At 42.4% G+C, this 19807-nt stretch overlaps 1 protein-coding gene across 1 annotated transcript; it reads left to right on the forward strand.

The window, feature by feature from the left end:
- Nucleotides 1-17014: 17014 nt before the first annotated feature.
- EIF1B (eukaryotic translation initiation factor 1B) lies at nucleotides 17015-19552 on the forward strand. The gene is made up of 4 exons (XM_024754119.1): nucleotides 17015-17298; nucleotides 18236-18399; nucleotides 18608-18709; nucleotides 19084-19552. Exons 1-4 carry the CDS (start codon nucleotides 17268-17270, stop codon nucleotides 19126-19128), a joined length of 342 nt encoding a protein of 113 aa, XP_024609887.1. The 5' UTR covers nucleotides 17015-17267; the 3' UTR covers nucleotides 19129-19552.
- The last annotated feature ends 255 nt before the right edge of the window (nucleotides 19553-19807 follow it).

Raw genomic sequence — 19807 nt, forward strand, 5'->3', positions numbered from 1 at the left:
ACGGTCAGGTTGTGGTGGAAGCCTGTTGCAGACTTCTCACTGTGTCGCCACATGGCAAGGGATCTCTCTGGAGCCTCTTTTAAAAGTGCACTAATCCCAGTCATGAGGGTGGAGCCCTCCTGACCTAATCACCTCCCAAAGGCCTTGCCTCCTAATATCATCATTTTAGGGCTTAGGTTTCAAAGCATGAATTTTGAGGGGACACAAACATTCAGACCATAGCATTATCCAACCCTTGGTTTGGATCTGACCATGTAACTTGCTTTGGTTAATGAGATGTTAGAAAAAGAGCTACATAAGGGGCTTGAAATATATTTATGGAGTTGGGTTTGTCCACTTATATTTGCCGTTCACTATGAGCACAAGCCACAGGCAGCCCACTGGTCCAAGGAACAGACTCAGATCCAACCTACAGCCAAGCTGAGCTGAGCCCAGCAGAGATCATCAAAGCCACCCCAGCCAACCTGTAGGCATGAGAGCAAGAATAAATCATTGTTCTTTTAAAACACTGAGTTTGGGAGTGGTTTATTATGCAGTAATAGCTAACTGATACGCTACGTGAAAAATTAGTTTTATAACCTTAAATTAATCTTTGTGTTAGTGATGAAATGAAGATGAGTGAATATCAAAAGTAAAATCATGGGCTTCCCTGGTGACGCAGTGGTTGAGAGTCCTCCTGCCGATGCAGGGGACACGGGTTCATGCCTCGGTCCGAGAAGATCCCACATGCCGCGGAGCGGCTGGGCCCGTGAGCCACGGCCGCTGAGCCTGCGCTCCGCAACGGGAGAGGCCACAACAGTGAGAGGCCCGCGTACGCAAAAAAAAAAAAAAAAAAAAAGTAAGATCACTTGCCAATATAAAAGATGTATAAGCAACTATTGAGCTACTTGCTTTGGACCTTCCATGATATATGAAACTTCTGTTACATTTTTTGGAAGCATCTCTCTCTTTCTCTCTCTCTCTCTCTCTCTCTCTCTCTCTCTCTCTTTCTGCGTGTGTGTGTGTGTGTGTGTGTGTGTGTGTGTGTGTGTGTGTTGATCTTTCACAAAGGGTCCTGTATTCATTGAAATTTTTGACAAAACTTTAAAGTACAGGAGGCATTTGGTGCGTTCCTTTAAAAATAACTTTCCAAATGACAGCCACTCTATTTTCTCCCAGGGGAAGTATTTCCCATACAAAATTTGCATTTTACAGAACAGTTGGTTGCGTGAGCCTTCTGTCTCTGCGATTGAGTTATAATTATGATAAAGTGCAGGTAAATGGAGTTGCATTTTAAAGAGCTTTCAAGGGACTGGAAAACTTTAATATCCACTTCAAATGTTGGAAACTTCAAAGAAGTTATTCAGAAGGATCCAGTTGGGTAGAATCAAGTCCTCAAATATAGAAATATATGTTTTATATCAAAGTTATCATGTTTGATAAAGATGAAAGATTAAAGGCAGTGCTTCTCAAACTTTAATGTGCAAATTCTGATTCAGCAGGCCTGGTGGGGCCCATGATGCTGCATTTCTAACAAGCTTCCAGATGATGCTGATGTGCTGGTCATACTTTGAATAGCACGGTTCGATAGAGTCCCTCAGAGCGTCCCCTGCAGAATTGAGGTCCAGGTACCCACCACAGCAACCTGTTCATTAGTGCTTCTTTTGTGATTTTTCTCCCTTCATTCTCTCACATTCTCCCTCCCTCAGCATGTACTCTGGGGGTCACCTCCCAAATGAACTACTCAACACAGAATCTCCTTTGGGGAAACCCCAAACTAAGATATCCCCTGCACTTCATGTACGTGTTTGATTATCTTTCGACTGCATTGACCTGAAAGCTTCTTGAGGAAGTGGGCTCTGTTCATCCCATGCAGAGCCTGGCACAGAGCAGGTGCTTGAAAGAAATTTGGTTCACCTAGGCTTGCCACAGTGGTCCTAGCTTTAGACTATGGTTACCATGCCCAAGCGACTCAACTGAAGATGGTGCCCAACAGGCACCCTCATGCCCATCCTGGGGTTGGGGGTGAGCATCCTCCCAACACTAAAGTGTATAGGAGGGATCTCAACACCAAGATGGAGAAGCAAAAGGCTCTCCCAAACCTCTACTTCACCCTCCCCCCTTTTCTAAAGACAGTGGAACAACCCCAGGTGGCAGTGAACGGTCCAGGCACCTGCTGCCCAGAATCCAAAAGCACAAGCCCCTGTATCCACAGATACTCACGACCTGCAGGCCCCAGTGAGACACCAATAACTTTGGCTTAGTTTAGCGAGTCTCTTAAAACACTGTCTCTAAGCTGTCCAAGAGTTAACACAGAGTTCTTGGGTGCCATCACTCCTTCCTGCCATCACTGATAAGGCAGGGAAGACGTTGAGATGCTCACTTGTTTCACTGACTTCTTTGAACAAAACCCACGTGCTCAGCCAAGAACCATTTTTTCTCTGTGTGGATCTCTCTCCTTCATCCTTTGCCTATGAAAAGCCAGAGCTTGGGTAACTCAAAGGTTAGAAGAGCAGTTTCCAAAGTGGGGTACAGACTACACAAGGCGTACAGAAGATGGTCCACTGAGGTCATGTGAAAGAACAATTAGTCCTTTTACTTATACTTATTTTTTATCTGGAAGTAAGATTTACCAATATTAAATATATGGATAGATGAAAGTACATGTAAGTAATTTATAAATGAATATGCATATTTTGGGGGTGCATTGTCAAACAGTTTTTACTGGTGGGATGTGTGGCCCAAAAAGTTTAAAGACCACCTACTAGTTAGAAAACCTAGTAAACTTCTGATGACTCAAATTCCCCCTCCAGCTAGTCCCCACCGTTACCCCTGTCAGGGACAATGCTAACTCTCAAGATCAAACCCAGTGCTTAAAGGGCAGCTGCGAGAAGGGCAGAGGTGAGGAGGTTATCCAGAGAGACCCAATCTATTGGTTGAGCCCTGAAATGAGTGTTGCTCCATCCCTTTAGGGAAAAGCTTTCTGTCAGTGTTGCCTGTTTCCCTTGCTCTCCTCCCCAGCCCAGGGAGGAAATGTCTACTTACTACCCAGCTATCCTAACTGAACTTCTGAGAGACATCAAGTTATTGTTGCCTGGAAACAACCCAGTGGGCAGCCTTGAGGAGTGGGGATTTCCAATAAAGTTTCCATATGGCTCTTTGAAGTGGATAAAGTTAAATCTCTGCTTGTAGAGCCAGGTGAGCCAGGCTGTGAGCCAGGTGGACCAGGTAACAGCCCCCTCCTCTATCCAGCCTTGCCTTCCTTTGTATCATAGGGCCCAGAGCGAGCCAGCCAGGCAGGCACAGCAGTTTACAGACCCAGCAACCTAAGAGCCTCTGGGAAGTCTACCTGAGCAGGAAAAGTGTACCAAACACCCCCCACACTCCTGTCAACTCGTAAGATCTTCCATGACTCCAGGAGAGTCTGTCCTCTGCTGTCATCATAGAAAATCTGGGGAGTATGCCTTTGGCACCTCCCAGACAGTGCCACCAAGTTCACGGAGTTCTCAGCTTTGTACTTGTTCAGGGAGAGACAGGACTGGGGGCCTGAGGGCCTCAGACTGTGAGAGCTGCCTTCTCTTCCATGTACTGTGTATATCAAATGACAAGGGGCAGTGCTGGCCCAGGGCCAGGATATGCCCCAACCATGAGGTGCTAGGTGTCAAGGTGACAGGATGAAAAGTCATGTAATTGCTGTCCTCATTCACTGAACAATGTGGTAATTACTTAATTGAAGATGAAAGGACTATTTGCCGGCAGTGGTGGTGGTGTTTCCCATTTCACTTCTGTCTTCAACATGCCCTTTCTTTCTTCCCAGTAATGACAATAATTTGCACTTTCAAGACTGTCATTTCTGATTTATTCTTCCCTGCTATTCCATTCATTTCATGACAAACCAATGGGAAGTCAGAAAAAGATTTTCATCTTTAAAAGGAAAAGGCTGGACAAGTATTCTTTGCCCTGATAAATGCAGACCATGTGTCATGAATGCTCTACCACCGAAAACAGACTCTATGAATCAGTGCTTCCACCCTGTTTGTAATTTGGGTCTTTGTAGAACCATCCTGGTGATGAATGAGTTGCTGTCCTCAGTCTGGCAGAAGAGAGGTTCTTCTTTGTCTTTAAATGACACTGTTATTGTCTTCTCTGTGCCCAGTAGCAATTCTTCCTAGTGACCCTGGTCTGTTGAAATTTTGACTGTCTGTGGTACAACAGCTCTGCTGATGCCACTTGGCCAGTTGTCAGCTTGGTGCCCATTGATCATTGAACTGTCTAATGACAAAGGAGTAAGTCACCCAGCCTTGACTTGAAGCAGTTAGGATCCTGTTCCCCTGGCCTCCACTCTGTCTTTGATTGCAGGGGGAAATGGGCATCCTGGCTAATGCTAAAAAGACAGATCTAAATGTGGTTGGAAAGTCTGTTCCAGGCATCGTCAGAGCTGGGCTGTAACGGTGGATAATTCTGGACCATAGCTCCTGGTAGGGCCCCATCTACCCTCTGTGGGTCACAAACCATTAAAACTAGGAACTTTCTCAACTCTGCATTTTCCCACATTATATTCAGTCCTCTGGAATGCTTCCCTCTGACTTTGAAAACTCCTACCCATCCTTTAAGAAGGCTCAGTTCAAAAGTCACATCCTCTCTGATGGTTCCTGATCCCTCCCCAGCCCAGGAGAATCCTAGTGTAGCCCAGATGGTTGGAGGTAAGAGTAGGATCCATGCCACGAAAAATCTAGGTTCAAATCTACACTGCTTCAAACCCCTAATTCTATTTCCCTTAAAGCCCAAAGACTTTCCCAAAAGCCTGTGAATTTGTACTTATGGAGATCAACGGTTTTGTGTCCTTATTGCAGCCTCTGTTTTGTATTGCATCAATCCAGAAGGGAAGTTTAACCCTTTCACCATTTGCACTTAAAACAACAGCAACAACTAAGAGATCAACCAGCCCTGTAGTAGACCTCACTGAAGGGTTGATGGGCAGCAGGAGTTGGCAGAGGCTGGGAGTGGAGGAGAAGTCGGGGAGCAGGGGCATATAGCATATCACCTAGTAGCTGAAAATCTAATTTAGACTTGCCGGTTCCTCAAAAGTCTTTTTTCCAAACAATAGTGGGCTCCCCCCACAGCACCAGTCTCCTCCTGTGCCCTGACTCCTCGTCTTTGACCTACAGAATGGCATGGCCAACTCCCAGGGCCTCTCTGATGCCCTGACCCCACCGAAAACTCAGGGCATAAGTGTCCCACTTTCTGCCCCAATCACTTACCCAGAGACAGTTCTCTACCTGCTCAGAGCACTGGGACTCACTGTTAAGATATCATTCCCCACCTATTTACATGATCCACTCCTTCATCTGTATATAGAGCATTTTGTGTGTTTCCCTATTTTCATCCCATTCATACAGATATATGTCATTTATGTGCATGTCTGGATTGATATGGTGCATTTTGTCTAATCCATGATTCGTGGTGAGACACTGAAAAGTTCAGAAGGGAAGTGACCTGAGCAGATTTGTGAGTTTATTTTTTTTAATAGCTCTGAATTTTTAGTGTAAGGAACATATTGTATCAGGGCAAAGAGACTGTAGATAGACAAACTAGGAGACTTCCTATAGAGTCCAGGAAGAAATCAAGACAGCTTAGATTAGGACAGTGAGGAAGGAGAATTTTGTTGGATCCAGAAGACATTTTGGAGGCAAAAATGGGATTTGGGAATTGGTTGGATATGGATAGTGAAAAAGATTGAAGTGCGAAGGATGCACGCAGACCTCTGGCTGGTTCTATTCATTGAGCTGGGGGCTGGGGAAGGGAGACTCCTTTTTGGGTATGTTTGATTTGAGATGTTGGTCAAGTGGAGAGGTCTGGGAGGTGGGTGGATCCACAACTGTAGAGATCAGGCTGAAGTTAAAGATCAGAAAGCTGTTAGGACCTGGATGGAGCTAGAAGCTGTGCCTACGGATGGGATCACTGATGGAGTTTATAAAATAGGATAAGGACCGAGGGCCCTGGCCCTGTAGAACTGGACTGGCAGAGGGAAGAGCAGTCAGAATGGTAGAAGGAAAATCAGGAGAGAATGATGTCTCAGGAAACAAGGAAGTTTAAAAAGGAAGTGAATGAGTGGCTACTGAGCAGTCAAGTAGTATAAAGACTGGAAGCCATCAGGGCTCTGGTTTCATGACCGGATTGCACTAACCAATACAGAAATGGAAGCACAAGGTTGAGCAGAATCTCGATAAAAGGATCAAGTTGGGTCACATTGAGTTTAAGGTGCTTCTGGGACATCCTGATGGAGACAACCACGTGAAGATTATAAACACACATTCACTCACTGAATTCACTGAATTCAGCAACATGTCTTAGTGTCTAGGCTTTGCCAGGCTGGTACCCAGCACGAGATAGGCTGGGCGGGTTGGAGGGGCGGGGGTCAAAGATCTGTGTTGAGCATCTCAAATCCACGAGTCTGGCTTGTTCTCCGTTCTTTCCTGTTCCTTCACGGCTCCTTCATGGTGCCTTTTGCTCCTTTATTTTGACTGAATGACACATTTGGGATTTGGAAAATGTGTTCCTGCTGCAAAAGAACTTGGATTCCCTATGATCTTGAGCATCTGTATTACACCCTGAGGCTCTGAACTGTGTGGGTGGAAAGGATACTCAGAGTTCCCTGGGGTGCTTTTTAAGAATACACATGCCGGGACTTCCCTGGTGGCGCAGTGGTTAAGAAGCCGCCTGCCAATGCAGGGGACACGGGTTCGAGCCCTGGTCCGGGAAGATCTCACATGCCGCAGAGCAACTAAGCCCATGCACCACAACTACTGAAGCCTGCACTCCTAGAGCCCGTGCTCCACAACAAGAGAAGCCACCATAATGAGAAGCCCGCGCACCACAATGAAGAGTAGCCCCTGCTTGCCGCAACTAGAGAAAGCCTGCGTGCAGCAACAAAGACCCAATGCAGCCAAAATCAAATAAATTTATTTTTAAAAAAAAGAAAGAATACACATGCCATATATCTGGAGAAAACTCTAATTCGAAAAGATACACGCACCCCAATGTTCATAGCAGCGCTATTCACCATAGCTAAGACATGGAAGCAACCTAAATGTCCATCAACAGATGAATGAGTAAAGAAAATGTGGTACGTATATACAATGAAATATTACTCAGCTATTAAAAAAGAATGAAATAATGCCAGTTGTGGCAATATAGATGGACCTAGACATTATCACACTAAGTGAAGTAAGTCAGACAGAGAAAGAAATATCATATGATATCACTTACATGTGGAATCTAAAAAAAAATGATACAAATGAGTTTACTCACAAAACAGAAAGAGACTCACAGACATAGAAAACAAAATTAGGGGATTTCCCTGGTGGTGCAGTGGTTAAGAATCCGCCTGCCAATGAAGGGGACACGGGTTTGAGCCCTGGTCCGGGAAGATCCCACGTGCCGCAGAGCAACTAAGCCCATGCACCACAACTACTGAAGCCCACGTGCCTAGAGCCCACGAGCCACAACTACTGTAGGCTTCGCACCCTAGAGCCCGTGCTCCACAACAAGAGAAGCCACCGCAATGAGAAGCCCGTACACCACAATGGAGAGTAGCCCCTGCTCGCCACAACTAGAGAAAGCCAGTGCAGCAACAAAGACCCGACGCAGCCAAAAAATTAATTAATTATTTTTTAAAATTAATTATTTTAAAACAAAATTATGGTTACCAAAGGGGAAAGGGGGGAGGTATAAATTAGGAGTATGGGATTAATAGATACACCCTTGTATATATAAAATAGATAACCAACAAGGACCTACTGTACAGCCCAGGGAACTATACTCAATATCTCGTAATCATATATAAGGGGAAAAATCTGAAAAAGAATATATACATGTGTATATATATATATGTGTATAACTAAATCACTTTGCTGTACACCTGAAACTAACACAACATTGTAAATCAACTATACCTCAATTAAAAAAAATTTTTAAGGAATACACATGCCAGCCCCTATCCCCCTTACAAAATCCTAACATTTCACAAAATTCTACTCCCTAATCACCTCCCCACCCTTGCCCAAGACACTAGTGATGGTGAAAGTAGGTGTTCCTGAGTTGGAGGGTGACTCAGAGACCAAGCAGAAAGAGTGGAGAGGAGCGAAGAAAGGAGTGGCAAGGTCCCCAGGTTTCCTGCCAAGGCTGCTGGATCAGTGGCAGCTCCATTAGCGGAAACAGTGAGAACAGATTTGGGCATTAGAAGTACTTTCTCTTGCTCTGAAGTTTGCTCAAACTTTCGCTTGAACTGATTTTTCAATCTCCACATTTTGTAATTAGCTACTGTGAAAGACATCTAAAATGATCATTCCGAGTAACTAAAAGAGGTCCTTCATGGACTGCTTGTACCATTTCCTCCACTACTTGTAACTTAGCATTCTGGCTGTACAGCCTGGTGACTGAGTTTATGGCTAATAATTTCTAATATTTTCACAACATCCTAGCTCATGCATGAAGACAAATCTCATCCCATCTGTTTTTTCTGCTAATGGGTCAGTGATGTCCCCACAGCTAAATTATAGCAATTATATAGAAAATAACATGTTTACTTTGAAAAGCCAGATTTGGTTTTCGTGGCTGGGTAGTTTTGACAGATGCACAACTATTTCTAAGAGGGTGAAGGTCTTTACTCTTTTACATCTGTAAGAAAAAAACACATGGAATCCCCTTCTGCAGTTACCGTAAAAAATGCTATTGAGGATATTGTCCATTATATTGCCTGGGGTCCTTTATTTTGGAATTATACTCCAAGAAGCAATGACATTGCCCTCCAAACTCACTGCTATTACTGACAGCTCTGCAAATTTTCATGTTTCTGTGGAAGAGTATTATTATCAAAGATGCCTAATATTCAAAGGGGATTGAGGTGAGCTGAACTCAAGAGTAGATTTTCTTTTATTTAATGTTTTCTCACTCTCTCTCTATGTCCTACCCATTTCTCAAAGCTGAATGGCTTTATTTACATAATTCTCCATGTTTGTTTCCCTTCCTCAAAGATGCTTTTGATGCAGAATAACTTCCTCTCCATGTTTATTTTTCTTTAGCACAAGGGGAATTCTAATGCATTTCCTTTTTGCCAGTAGCTCATGACAACCAGTGTAACCCAAGTAGAAGAGATCTGAGACCCTACCTGGTGTCATGGATATTTGGAAATAGCTGTCTCCTCTACTTCAGCGCTATCCCCCTCATCCTGACACCATGATGCCACTGAATGCAGCTGTGGGGTTGCCTGTCCACTGGGCTCAACTGTCCTCTGCTGGTGACCACCACTGATAACCCAGCCTTTGGGATGCACACTTCCTTCCCTTTGCTTCCAACACACCACCTCCTGATTTTTCCTCTTATCTTAACAAACACATAGGCACAGTTTGAGCAGAGAAGGAGTCACTATTTCCAACTCCTTTGGAAATAGTGTGACCAATGACATGGAAGAAAACCAACAGAAGGGGATGTCATAGAAGGCAAGAGAAGAAAGGAGTAGTTCACTTCATCAAATGCTGCAGAGAGGACCAAGTCAGATGGAAACAGTGAGATGGCATTGGGTTGGCAATATGGAAGTCAAGCACACTTGGGCACAGATGGTCTCAGCATAACAGTGGATGTGGAAGCCTGTTTGGAGGGGTTAAGGAGAGATGAGTCATGAGCAAGTGGAGAGAGTGATGATAGAGAACTCTTTGGAAGAGTAGAGAAATGGGTCCTGTCAAGAAAAGAATATAAGTCAAAGGGATTTTTGATTTTGTCCTTTTAAGATGGAAGATTCCAGAGAATATCTGCATCCTGGTGGAACTAATTCTCTCTATCTAGAGATATTATAAATGCAAGAGGGAGAGGGGGATACTTCCAGGAGAAACATCTCTGAAAGGGCAAAAGAGGAAAGCAGGGATACTTATCCATGGTAACAAGCTGGCAAGGCAGAGAGCAGAGGTACAAACACAGTGAGATTTGGAGATGTGGTGACTGGATGATGTTTGTTTCCATCTGATTGCTTCTATATTCTTAGTAAAATATGAACAAGGTCATCAGCTGAGAAGGAACATAGGGGATGGAATTTGGGTTTGAGAAGAGAGAAGATGTATGAAATCATCATTGTACAGAGTGAGAAGAAGAAAAACATCCTAGGAAGTGCAGTAAGAAGTGTGGCGCTGACTGCCCATTTGGGATTTGTGGTCCAGAATTTTAAATGAGGCCAAGGTAAATAGAAATATTGCCTGGAAAGCACTTAACCCTGACCTGGTACATAGTGCACACCCAATAAATGCAAGCTATTACTATTTTAACACATGAATATTTCTTCTTTTCTTTGCTTAGATGAGATACAATCCTGTCAAAAGAAAGAAGGAAGGAAGGGAGGGAGGAAGGAACTGAATCTTGGGTTACATTGTTTTACCAGTATTGCAAACCCATTAAATAAAGAAAATGTTTCCAATAAAAAAGGTGATTAAACTCAAAAGTCTTGAAAATGTAGACCCAATGGCCCAAGAAACTGACAAAACATGAAGAGCATGAGGCTGTTACCAGAGCTTTGTCCAGCCCTGTGACATAAGGACATCATCGTTCTGGGATTACATACCATAGTAGGCAGACTATGATATGGGCATATTGAATGTAAAAAAAAATAACTGGTGTCTCAGTTAAAAGAGTAATAGAATCAATTAAGTAGCTCTCATATTAAAGTGAGCTAAGAAAAGAATTCAGGCAAGCTATTATTACAACGAAAATATCGCCATAAATTTGAGACTTGGGAACGTCACTGGTCTATCCTTGATATAAGAAGCAACAACCTCCTACGTCATCCCACTTCCAGAAATTGTATGAGGTCCTATAACATGCAGCCTTAACTCCCACACTGTGGTCCTCGAACTGCCCTTATTGGGTGGGGAGAGGAGGCAGTGTCCTTGGAGAATAGAGCCAGCTGATCAATTAAAATCTGTTTGTTTGTTTTTTCATCTTATTGAGATGACCATACAGCTTGTGTCCTTAAATTTGTCAGTGTATTGGGGAAGGGAGGGATCAGTCTCTTCACAATGTGGTAGTGCATCATTTCTGTACCTCCAAGTTAAAGCTCAATGAAATGATGCTGTGTGGCTTTCCAAATGTATGTTCTCAGTACCCCTTTACAAAGAGCTTTTCTGAAACTAGGCGACTTACAACTATGATGTTCACTTTTCTTTCCCATGCTGTCAAGGGGTCTCATCTCCTCTGAGAGATACAAGGTCTCCGTCACCTCTGCTCGAGTATCACCAAGTCTCCATTCCCCTTCTCGGTGTCCCAAGGTCCCTCCAACACTACTAATTAAAATGCAACTCCTGGGAGTAGTCTTGGTTGTGTTCGAGTTGTAAAAGTCTGTCGTTGTGATTTGTTAAAGACTTGGGGTGTGGAGGATTCCTCAGCCCCTGGCTGGTGAACATTTCTCTGTGCTCCTACAAAATGGCAAAACTCTATATTTAAATCTTTGTATATTAAATTCTGAAGCATTTACAGCAATTTTAATAATATACTTGCTTATGAAAGTTTATCCTGGCATGTCTGGATTAATAATATTCTTTTGGATACAGTACTGACTTGATTTGCTAATATTTTATTTAATATGTTGACAATGAATGAGAGAAACTTTTATTTTTTGCTTTTTTTGTATCCTTTTTATTACCATTTTATTGAGATATAATTCACATAACATACAATTTACCCATCACCATAATTAATTTTAGAACATTCTCATAACTCAAAAAAGAAACTACAGAACAAATGTATAGGTACCAAGGGGTAAAGGCGTGGGGTGGGAGGAATTGGGAGACTGGGATTGACATATTGATACTATGTATAAAATAGTTGATACTATGTATAAAATAGACAACTGATGGGAACATACTGTGTAGCACAGGGAACTCTACCTAATGCACTGTGGTAACCTAAATGGGAGGGAAGTCCAAAAGGGAGGGGATATCTGTATGTGTATGGCTGATTCATTTTGTTGTGCAGTGGAGGCTAACACAACATTGTAAAGCAACCATACTCCAATAAAAATTAATTAAAAAAAAAAAGAAACTACATATTCAATAGCAGCCACTACCCATTTCCCCTCAAACACACCCCCAGCCCAAAGCAACAACTAATCTACTTTCTGTCTCTATAGCTTGGCCAATTCTAGACAATTCACCTAAGAGGGATCATACAGTATGTGGTCTTTTGTGACAGGCTTCTTTCATTTAGCATAATGTTTTCAAAATTCATCCATGTTGTAGCATGTATCATTCCTTTTACGGCTGAATATATTCCATTGTATGGATATACCAAATGTTGTTTATTAATTCATCAGTTTATGGACATTTGGGTGTCCTGGGTGTTTGAAAATTGGTATGCTTTGCGTTGGGTACAAAGTTTTACACATATCTATTGCACCAAACATATTAATTATATTATTAAAAATATCTATATCTTTACTTAATTTTTGTTTACATGTCTGTTTCTGAAACAAACGTGTTACTGTATTCCATTATGACTGCAAACTTTTCAATTTCTCCATATTTTTCTTTTCCTTTTCTGCCTTATATACGTTTTGCCGAGTTGTAAGGAATATAAAAGTTTGTGATTCACATTCTTGGTCCAATATAACTTTGATCCAAATGAACTATCCTTCTTTGTTCTGCTTAATGTAATTCTTCTTGAATTCATTTTTCCTAATAATATTGTTATACCGACCCTACTTTTCAACTAGCAGTTGCTTACAATAACTTTTTCAGTCTTTGTCATTTGACCTTAAATGTGTCATAAATAGCTGCTATATAAAGTTTTGTGACCATTTTTCATCAAAACTAAAGAGGTTACCTTTTAATAGAAAAATATAACATTCACACCTGTGATTACTGACAATTATGTACTTTTTACATCTTTATTATGACTTAATGTTTTAAATTTACTCTATGATTTCTTGTTGCTCTTTTATACCTTTTCCTGTCTTTTGTTGGATTGAAAAATGCATGAAATTTCTATTCTTCTAGAAATCACCCATAAAATATTTCACCCTCTTTACATACCAATATGATTTGGACATAACCATCATTTTTACTGATTTCTTTATGCACCTATATTCTTTTATCCCATGTCTTTCTCTTCCTTGGGTTTTTAATTTTTCTGGAGTATATCATCAATATTGTCCATGGAAGTAAACTTTCTGGGTTTTTAAACATTTTGAAAATGCCTTTATTTTGCCTAAATACAGGATTTCAGGTTCAAAATCTCAGGATTTTAAAGATATTTCATAATCTTTAATAATCCAGTGTTGCTAGTATTTAAGCATGCAGTTTCCTCCATCAACTGATTTCTGGGTGTTTTTTTCCTTTAGGAGGAAAGAAATGTCTGATCCACTGATGGCACATCCTTGTTGTTTACTGCTGGATTTAGTCTTCCCCAAAATATATCTTTTCTGACATTATTAGGGATCTTTTGATAGTGAAGATACCAAGTTAGCCATCTTGAGCCAATTACTGTTCCCTTCTCTTTAATGATAGTGTAACTCTTGATTATTAAGTTTAATGATCTATCATTCAAATTCCCACTGCAGGTTAAGTAGGTTTCTAGAAACATGATTTTACTTTTGGCCTTTGCAAATACTCATAATAATGAGTTTTGCTCTAACACAATTCTACTATTTTCAGTGATAAATTAAGTCCTTCTTAACTTACAACGTTTTCAAGCATTTCATTTATATCACGCATTGCTAATATAACAATCAAGTGTTCACGATAATAAGTTGAGACTTTTAAGTGACTTTTTCTGACCTAGACACTAGATCTAGGTCCTCCTAGAAGAGGAGTCCCACATCTCTCAAGAACCAGCCTGCATTAGGATCCTTGTTGAGTCACCAGGAGCAGCTGGTGGGAGGCGTGACCTCAGCGATGTTGAATTCAGAGTGCAGCAGCTGAGGCAGATAGTCAGTTATGCTCACTGAAGCAGGAAACCTGAGCAGCACATCATCACAAGGCCGCCGCAACCAGCAACCTCTGGATGGATGAGGACCCGAGGTCCTCACCTGTTAGTATGTCTTCATGACTGGCTGATATAAGAAACAACTGCATAAAACCCACCATTGTCCTTCACGGTAGGCAAACTGCTGGGGACACTGTCCGCTACATCACAGCATCCCCTTTATGATAGCCCAAGAAAAACACCTCCTGTGGCTCTGGGCCAGGCAAAGTCATTCCTCCTGCACAACTAGTATGTTTTCATCCTGTAGACACATGGACTTCCTAACTGATTTTCTCGTTGTCTTACCATTAGGAAGTTAAAAGCCGGATCTGGGGTCTATCTCTAGCTTTGGGGGCTTTTATTTCTCAAATGTTCTTTTTTTTTTTTAATCTTCCCTGATTCCTTTAGTCAATACTACTGTTCTCTGCAAGTGATCTAAACTCCTTTCAGAAATAAGGCATGAAATAATCACCTTAAACTAGGCTGGTACCATTTAGAACTAAAAATACTAGATTTTAAGTGCTTTAATTTGTTCCTTTTATAACTTTACATATAGGTCAAATCCTTTCACTCTAAACCAGTGCTGTCAATAGAAATAGTATGTGAGCCATATGTAACACTGAATTTTCTAGGAGCCACATTTTAAGAAGTAAAAAGAAGCAGGTGAAATTGAGAAAATTTAAGTCTTCCAAAGGTCAGTGTGTACTTTATAGTGAGAGCACATCACAGTTTGGACCAGCTACACTACAAGTGTTCAATGGTCAGGTCTAAACACAAAAGCTATGAATGATGACCAGGGTCAGAAGAGTTTTCCAGATTATAATTACAACGTATCCGACCTGTATTCATAGTTGGCTTTGATTGAAGATTTCTGAGCTCCTGGGGGTTTCTGATGCAAACACTAGGTCTTAGAAAGTATAAGCTCTCCTGACAGGGGTAATGACCATGGCAACCCAAAGACTTCTGGATCTTTTTTAACTTGTCTATGTTCATTTGTTATTTTTTTTCTTGACTGGACCACCCTTGGCTCCTTCTAAGAAATAATATAAAATGGTTTGGGGCGTCTAGTAACAAAGAAGGAAAACAGAAATAGAGATGCATTTTGCTTATTCTGAACCTCATCCAGAGTAGTATTAAAAATTACTTTAAAGCATGCTGATAAAGCTACAAGACCAGAAAACTACTGTAGGTGTAATCAACTAATGAACAACAAAAAATGTTTGATTCTCCTTGTTTTAGAACCAGCTCTAAAACTTTACACTTTAGTTTGGATAATAAAAGTGTTATTCATTTAAATCAGGACTAAAAGACCAAAAATGCAGTTAAATTCCTGAGAGTTGAAAATTTGATTTTTTTAGGGAAATTATTTAACCCATGAAAGCCTCCATTTCTACATGAATATAAACAGAGTAATAACTACATCACAGAATGGCTATGAAGATTAACAATACTGTGTATAAAGCTTACAACAGGCAAATAGTATGCACTCAATAAATGGTACCTATCATCATAGTTAATCACTAAAGATTATTAAATCCTGGTATTCCTAACCTGGAGTCTGCAGATCCTTGGTCCATGGCTAAAACTGTGGGGGTGGGGGATTCCTAAAATTGGATGGGAAAAAAGACTCCACCTACATTTTCACTAACCTCTAACCCAAATTTAGCCTTTTCTTCATTATGAATGCTGGCAACATCCCAGTAGTACCTGAAGGATCTGTAACTTTGCACCAATAGAAGTCACAGATATTTTCATATTACACTTCTGATGCTACAGACATCTCCAAATATCTTTTGTTTATCACCTTTTTGAAATTCCAGCCTTTGTGAGACCTGCTGCTAGATCTTGTTAATTAATGCACTAGTAAAGAAGCAATACTATGTTATCAATGTACTGTTTTTAATTTCAGTATAATAGGTTTCCTTTGTAATCCTACATGTTTTATTTCATGCACTTAAAGCATTATTCTGAAAAGGGGTCCATAGGCTTCACAAGACTGCCATGGTACAAAACAAGGTTAAGAATCCCGAACTTTTAGTCTATCTCTTTGCTTCCAGAAAGCGAACCAAGTTTGACAATTGAGCACCTGCCTGGGTGAGCCCATTCCCATAGTCTCAGGTTTGTTCTCCTGTATTTAGCTTGATAGGAAGATATTACAGTTCTGGTATCAATCAACCTTCTGTCAATTAACCTTCCTGTTCAAGGTTCTGTATTTAAGTTGATGGGCTGATTTTCTGGTGTGTTCGGTCGACCTGGGGTACATACATGGCCCCACTGGATGCCAGGCCCCTGCTGAAGGTGGGCATTGGTTCTGAATTGTGGTCCCACACCAGCAGCATCAGCATCTCCTGGCTGCTTGTTGGATTTGCAGATTCTCGGGTCACACCCCAGACGTCCTGAAACAGAAGCTCTGGGATCTATCAGTCTGTATTTTATTAAGCCCTAAGGGAGATGCACGTTAGAGTTTGAGAACCACCGCGCTAGGGAATCGGAGGGCAGCCCAATCCTGGGCAGGAGGCTCCCACCTCGACCCTTGGTAGGGACGAACAGGGCTCCTGCAACCGGACAAGGCGGGAGGGGAGGAGGGGAGGTGCTGAGGGGCAGCCATCAAGTCGAAAGCCGGGACTAGGGACCTTGTTCTGCTCCTGTACCCCGATTTCACTTACATTACCCAAGGCCTCGAGCGAGGGTGACTCATGGAGATAATCCCCCCCAGCACCGAACACTCGTTGCTGCCACTGTACCGCGAGAGAAGGCGAGTCAAGGGAGAGCCTGCGAGAGCGCGGGGAGGACAGCTCTAGACCTACGAGCTCTAGGCAGATATCTCTGCAGCCCTCTGGACCCTTCCCGGCCCCGCCGCCCGCCGCTGGGGGGCGCACTCCCTGCTGGGAATTGAGGTCCCGGAAGCCCGCTCGCTCCAGGCTTTCCGGGCTCTCTTGCCTCGTGAAAACTACAAGTCCCAGGGCGCCAAGCGCGGGAGGGTCACGTGGGAGGGGCGGCGGGCGCGGCTAAATAGTCTCCGTCGGCCATTTTGTCGGAGAAGCCGCAGCGCCGCCTCTTCTCTCGCGTCCTCGCATCCGTCGCTGCCGCCTCTTCCTCCGCCTCCTCCTTCGCCTCTTCCTGCCTCCTCCCGGCTTCCGCCGCCGATCCAGCCGCTTCCCAACCCCGGGGCGAAGCGTCTCCTTATTTATTTCCGTTTTCTCGCCACTACCGCCTCCTGACACGGTGATCCGGGCGGGCCCCGCAGGAATTTTATCCCTTCACCGGCCTCACACTAGTATCGCATGTCCACTATCCAGAACCTCCAATCTTTCGGTAAGAGCGGGTCGCCCCACCGCCCCTCCCGTGACCCCACGTCCCCTGCGCGCCTCTCGGCCGGTAGGCCGCCGCTGCCTGCCCTCGCTGGGGCCGCTTGCCGGACCACCACCCCAAAAGGCCCCCGGCCGCCCTCCCTGCACCCCGAGTGGGGCTTTGTCTCGGTGCCCGGAAGATGGCGACCGGGCCCCTGGCGACCACCTCTCCGAGGATGGCCCCCGGAGCCCCGGCCGCGGGCCTTGTGCCGCCCCCTGCCCGCTCCTGGACCCTCCTGCTGCTCGCTTCTGCTCCCTGCCACCTCTGCGACCCTGTTCCGCCCCCAGACTTGCCCTGCTGATCGCCAGGGGGACGCCGGCTCGGGCTGGGGCATCGGCGTCCATTAGCGGTCGGGGCTGTTCGTGGCTGCTCTCGGGCGCATTTAGTAAAAGATGCTGCGGATCAGGCCTCTGATCTGTTACAGGGCAGTGGGCCAGTCTTCTCTACTTGCGTAGTAATACGTAAAATTACTCTTGATATACATATATAGATCTTTTTTCGAGGCAGAGTTAGGGTTAAATGATTGGGGTGGCATTTGTGAATGTTTCTGTTGTCATCAGAATGTAATCGAGATGACGCACATTTTTATAGTGGCTCTAAAATTAAGGTCTTAAAATCTCTTTTCTCTCATTAGAGGATTATGTTCAACGATAACATCTATAACAACGTTTTTCTGTTCCGGTATCAGTGGACATACCTGTTTAAAATCTCTTTGTGAAAGTACCTTGTAGGTTTTATTAATACTCTACCCTTATCACTCCCCCACATCCGCACCTGCAGAAAGAAAGCAGAAGCACTAGAACCTTCTTTGCTGAGTTTCTAGATTGTAGCGTAGCTGTATCTGGAAATTACTGACTAAAAGATATTTTCCTGCTTTGGATTTTTTTGTATCCCTCTGTAGACCCCTTTGCTGATGCAACTAAGGGTGACGACTTACTCCCGGCAGGGACTGAGGATTACATTCATATAAGAATCCAGCAACGGAACGGCAGAAAGACACTGACTACTGTTCAGGGCATTGCAGATGATTATGACAAGAAGAAACTTGTGAAAGCTTTCAAAAAGGTAAAGGTGTTGGGAGAAGAGATTAAAATATAGTTATTGACACACATCTAAATAGGATTACAGTTCACACCTTTCACTTCACGTTAGCGTGGGTTAAAATGATTGGACCCAAGGAAACTGTGTTCATACTCTTAACATCCAGATAACCTTAGGGTGAAAGTAAAATATCATTGTATTTGACTCAGTTATGCTGAATCTACTTCTTCAGAAATTTGCCTGTAATGGTACTGTGATTGAACATCCTGAATACGGAGAGGTTATTCAGCTTCAAGGTGACCAAAGAAAAAACATTTGCCAGTTTCTCTTGGAGGTGAGTGATTGGGTGCTTTATGTACAACCTTGAGATTGCTTCTAAAATTGTATTTAAGGGCAATGTGAATTATTACCTACTTAGTAAAAAAAATCATGTGAATGAAGCACATTAGTTGTACTTATTTGGGCAGGAGTACCAGTTTATTTTGTCATTAGAATGACCTGATCATTCCTGTGTCCATTTAGGATGTTTTGTGGAATGTCAGGATATTCAAATATGTGTTGAGTTTTTGTTATTAACAGTTTATGCCACAAATACAGTGTTGCAGTAACCTATTAACAATGATTCTTTTTAATGACTGCTCTGTCTTCTTAGGAATGAATTTATGTGTTACCCAGAGTGATTCTGCTAAATTAAATTTTATTTTGCAGGTTGGCATTGTCAAGGAGGAACAGCTTAAGGTTCATGGATTCTAAAATGAACCTAAATACGTGGAGAATTTCTTGAATAATTTTGTTCTCTGAACCAAGTTTGGCTGCCTTGTGAAATGATTCTCTGCAGTAAACGGACTTTTCATTTATTTAATCATTCAAACTTTCATTCACATCTGCATGATTACAGAAAACACGGGGTATGTAGGCTAGTAACACATAAGAAAATTGCAGTAAGATGGTAATGAAACCCCGTATTCATCTTAACATGTTTCCAATGGAAAATATTTTGTTTTGAGTGTTTATTTGTTTATTGTTCAGTTTATTAATTTTCATTTGATTAAATTTTTTTGTTGGCATTAAACCATGTATGTTGCAGCTTAACAATAAAAAAAAAATATGAATCCTTTTGTGAGCAGTTAGGCTCCCAAATCTAAGCAAGTAATATACACATATAGTTTGTCTTTCATAATTGTCTCATTCTGTGTATTCTTTCCAGTTGATTTCAGATGCTGTGAAGAGCTAGAGGAGAACCTTTGTTATATATGTAATTTGTTCTTTACTTACTTAAAAATGAGTAGAAACAGTATAAACTCAGAGCCAAGAATTTGCCAGAATGTACTGTTAAATTTTTGAAAAGAAAATGAAGCATAGTTTAAACTTACGTATTGGCACAGAGAATTATTTTATTTATTTTTATTGGTTATGTTAGTAGGGTGCCAAC

The sequence above is a fragment of the Neophocaena asiaeorientalis genome, unplaced genomic scaffold, assembly GCF_003031525.2.
Source record: "Neophocaena asiaeorientalis asiaeorientalis breed wild unplaced genomic scaffold, Neophocaena_asiaeorientalis_V1.1 scaffold121, whole genome shotgun sequence".
NCBI lineage: Eukaryota > Metazoa > Chordata > Mammalia > Artiodactyla > Phocoenidae > Neophocaena > Neophocaena asiaeorientalis.

Bases quoted from the DNA above. Each gene is read 5' to 3' on its own strand.
- EIF1B (XM_024754119.1), top strand. From the start codon at position 17,268: ATGTCCACTATCCAGAACCTCCAATCTTTCG. The intron at 17,299-18,235 runs GTAAGAGCGGGT...ATCCCTCTGTAG, and splicing joins CCAGAACCTCCAATCTTTCG to ACCCCTTTGCTGATGCAACT. The intron at 18,400-18,607 runs GTAAAGGTGTTG...CTACTTCTTCAG, and splicing joins TTGTGAAAGCTTTCAAAAAG to AAATTTGCCTGTAATGGTAC.